Source organism: Podarcis muralis, chromosome 4, assembly GCF_964188315.1.
Source record: "Podarcis muralis chromosome 4, rPodMur119.hap1.1, whole genome shotgun sequence".
NCBI lineage: Eukaryota > Metazoa > Chordata > Lepidosauria > Squamata > Lacertidae > Podarcis > Podarcis muralis.
Genome location: NC_135658.1, coordinates 53042146 through 53044777, shown reverse-complemented (window position 1 = coordinate 53044777; position 2632 = coordinate 53042146). Strand labels below are relative to the sequence as shown.

Here is a 2632-nt window from a genome sequence, read left to right as displayed (position 1 = left end):
TTTGGGATTTTCTCTCAGATAAGCCAGGAGAGCTAGTTAGAGGGGCAGCTCCACCTAATCCAAACCCACCCACCTCAACACAGTGTAAGAGGGGTTTGGATTGTACCGCTAGTGAATACACCAATTCCCGTGTAAAAAGTACTGGCATTTAATTCATATCAACATGTGAGAAAAATGTAGAGACATGTTCACAGAAGCACTTGTCGAGAATCCAGCTCGACATCAGTAGGAAGATCAGTAAGAAATCAGTCTCACACCAAGATGACTTGAAGAAAAAGCTTTGGCTTCAGCCGTGCAATGTTTATTGTGTGCAGTAAAAAGAAAATCATCCTCCCTCCTCCAGCACTGCGCTTGTTCTGCCTGGTACTCAAAAGTAACAAATCAAAGGAATGTAACCTTGCTTTTGCCCACAGACAAAGAGAGTGTTATGCTACGTGAGCTAATCATTAGTCTAGCATGAGGTATTCACGCGCTCATCATGCTCCAAGCAATATCTCGTGCTGCAAAATCACCCTGCAATAATAAGAACTTTGCTCATGCTCTTATGTACAAGCAATCATTTTCCCACATGCCCTCTTTTCTTGTTTATATTATAAGAGGGAATCTTAATCAGAATCATATATGTCATTACCTAAGCGTTTATATTTTGCAACATAAATTCCCCTTGTAACCCCTGTGGTGGGCCGTGGTCGATACCACCATGCAGTACATTGGGAAATCAAAGAAGGCAAGCATTGAATACAACAGCACACCATAATAAAACCAACAATACATGCAATTACAATCAATAACATTTTTCTTAACCATAATCGATTAGGCAACCAAGAAATTAACCAATCCCATGGATCAAAACCTTCAGGTGGATTTAAAGGATTATGGGTTATCATTTGTTCCATATAATCAATAGTAGCGGAGATATTGGTTGATTGATCAGTTATATACATACAACAATGAGAATGAATTAAGGCACAAATTCCACCTTTAGATGCAAGAATTATGTCCAAAACATAAAGGTTTTGAAGAGAAACGTCCCTTATCTCTGACATTTCTGTGTTAATCATTTTTAAAGCCAAGATAGTAGAATTAAACAAGGCTTCAGTCCAGTTTGCCAATCTATGCAGGTCACGGTAATTCATCCCTACACCTAAAGAGGGAAAAAGAGACCTAGAAATAGCTGTCCCTATATAATGAGAAATAGGTGATTGTACTTCCCTTCTGTTACGCAAACGGACCGCTGGGAGCTCGTCCATTTTATATATCAGGGGTATCACTACGCCTAGAGTGCAGGTTCCAGAAAAAGCAAAGGGGATTTCTTTGTAGGCCCTTGTGCCACAGAGTAACCATAAATCAGATTGAAGCAAACATGTAGATTTACTGCTCTTTCTCATCCAGTCGAACCAAACATAAAAATCTCTACACGCAGCCTGTTGGTCATAAGTCATGTAAGTTGGGACATTATTAACTGAAACTTTTGGCCTACCACTCATAGTGGTAACATTAAGAAAACAAGAAGATCCATTAACATACTCATATGTCCAATTACAATATGGATAATGACCTAAAAATTTATTGCTACTACGATTGAAACGAAAACAATGAGGCGCTATTTCAACAAGCGATAAAGACACAGGAGGTGAACTTGTACGATTGTCCTTCATATTATTGCTAATCTTGTATGAAGCATTTACAGGAATACCATGTAATAAAATGCCAGAACTTTTCGATTGAGGAGGAATATGCGTACACACCCAACAATCAGAAAGATTAAGCAGGGAAGCAAAATGATTTATGTCTCTAACATAAGTGTTATTATTCCAAATCTGATGATATGGTTCAGGCCTCCGGGCCTTCTGTAAAAGAGCAGCACGACGAAAGCGGCGCTTTATAATGTCCACAGAAGAACTCCACCCGTGTGACATAGAATTGTTGGGCCAATCAGGACGATGCCATACTGGTTGCTTGGGGGGGCAATAAGGATGAGAATGGTAAATTATTCCAATGGCCACTTCCGAGCAACCTGTGTGATATTTCGTGGCTCGATTATTGGCATGTAAAAACCACAATCCAGAAGAAGTCACACAACCATTTCTGCAGATACAGGAGCACATTTGCTGTAAATAAGTCTGATGTATTGCTCCTTGTACTGCTGAGTCAAAAGTCCAAGCCCAATGAAGCGTGATGACACAGATGGGATGGTTGCTATTAGGAGGCAGCAAAACTGTAATGTTTGGTGGTTGAAGTGGCTTCCCAGGGAAAAGGGGGGCCAATGCGGTGGAGATGAAGATGGTCTTTCAACGTGCCAAGAAACACTGGAACAGCTGTGGAAGGTGACTTTATCCAGGGCACATCAATATGGCGATGTCTCCAATTGCAGTGCAGGTTGAGATTAAGTGGGAGGTCCTCAGGAAATCAAGGGAGTTGGACCCTTCCACTGTGGATCTGGAAGCAACCTGTAAGACACTAAAGGACGCTGCAATATTTCTTCCTTCCAGAAATGAAGTTCAGCAGGCGTAAAATTCTTTTTGCCAAATAACCAGGGTGACCAATCTAAGATGTGCTTCAGAAAATTGACAAGTCCTGGCCTGTATCAAAGATGGGGCACTTTGTGCTGGAGTGACATTGCTGTGCGGTA

General features: G+C 41.0%; 1 protein-coding gene across 1 annotated transcript; it reads right to left on the bottom strand.

Moving 5' to 3' along the window:
- Positions 1-262: 262 nt before the first annotated feature.
- On the bottom strand, positions 263-2108 carry LOC144327507 (syncytin-B-like). Its single transcript, XM_077927308.1, has one exon. The coding sequence runs from the start codon at positions 2106-2108 to the stop codon at positions 606-608; it is 1503 nt and encodes a 500-aa protein (XP_077783434.1). The 3' UTR covers positions 263-605.
- Between the last annotated feature and the right edge of the window lie 524 nt (positions 2109-2632).

Excerpts from the sequence above, each read along its gene's own strand:
- LOC144327507 (XM_077927308.1), bottom strand. The coding sequence starts at position 2,108 with ATGTGCTCCTGTATCTGCAGAAATGGTTGTGTGACTTCTTCTGGATTG.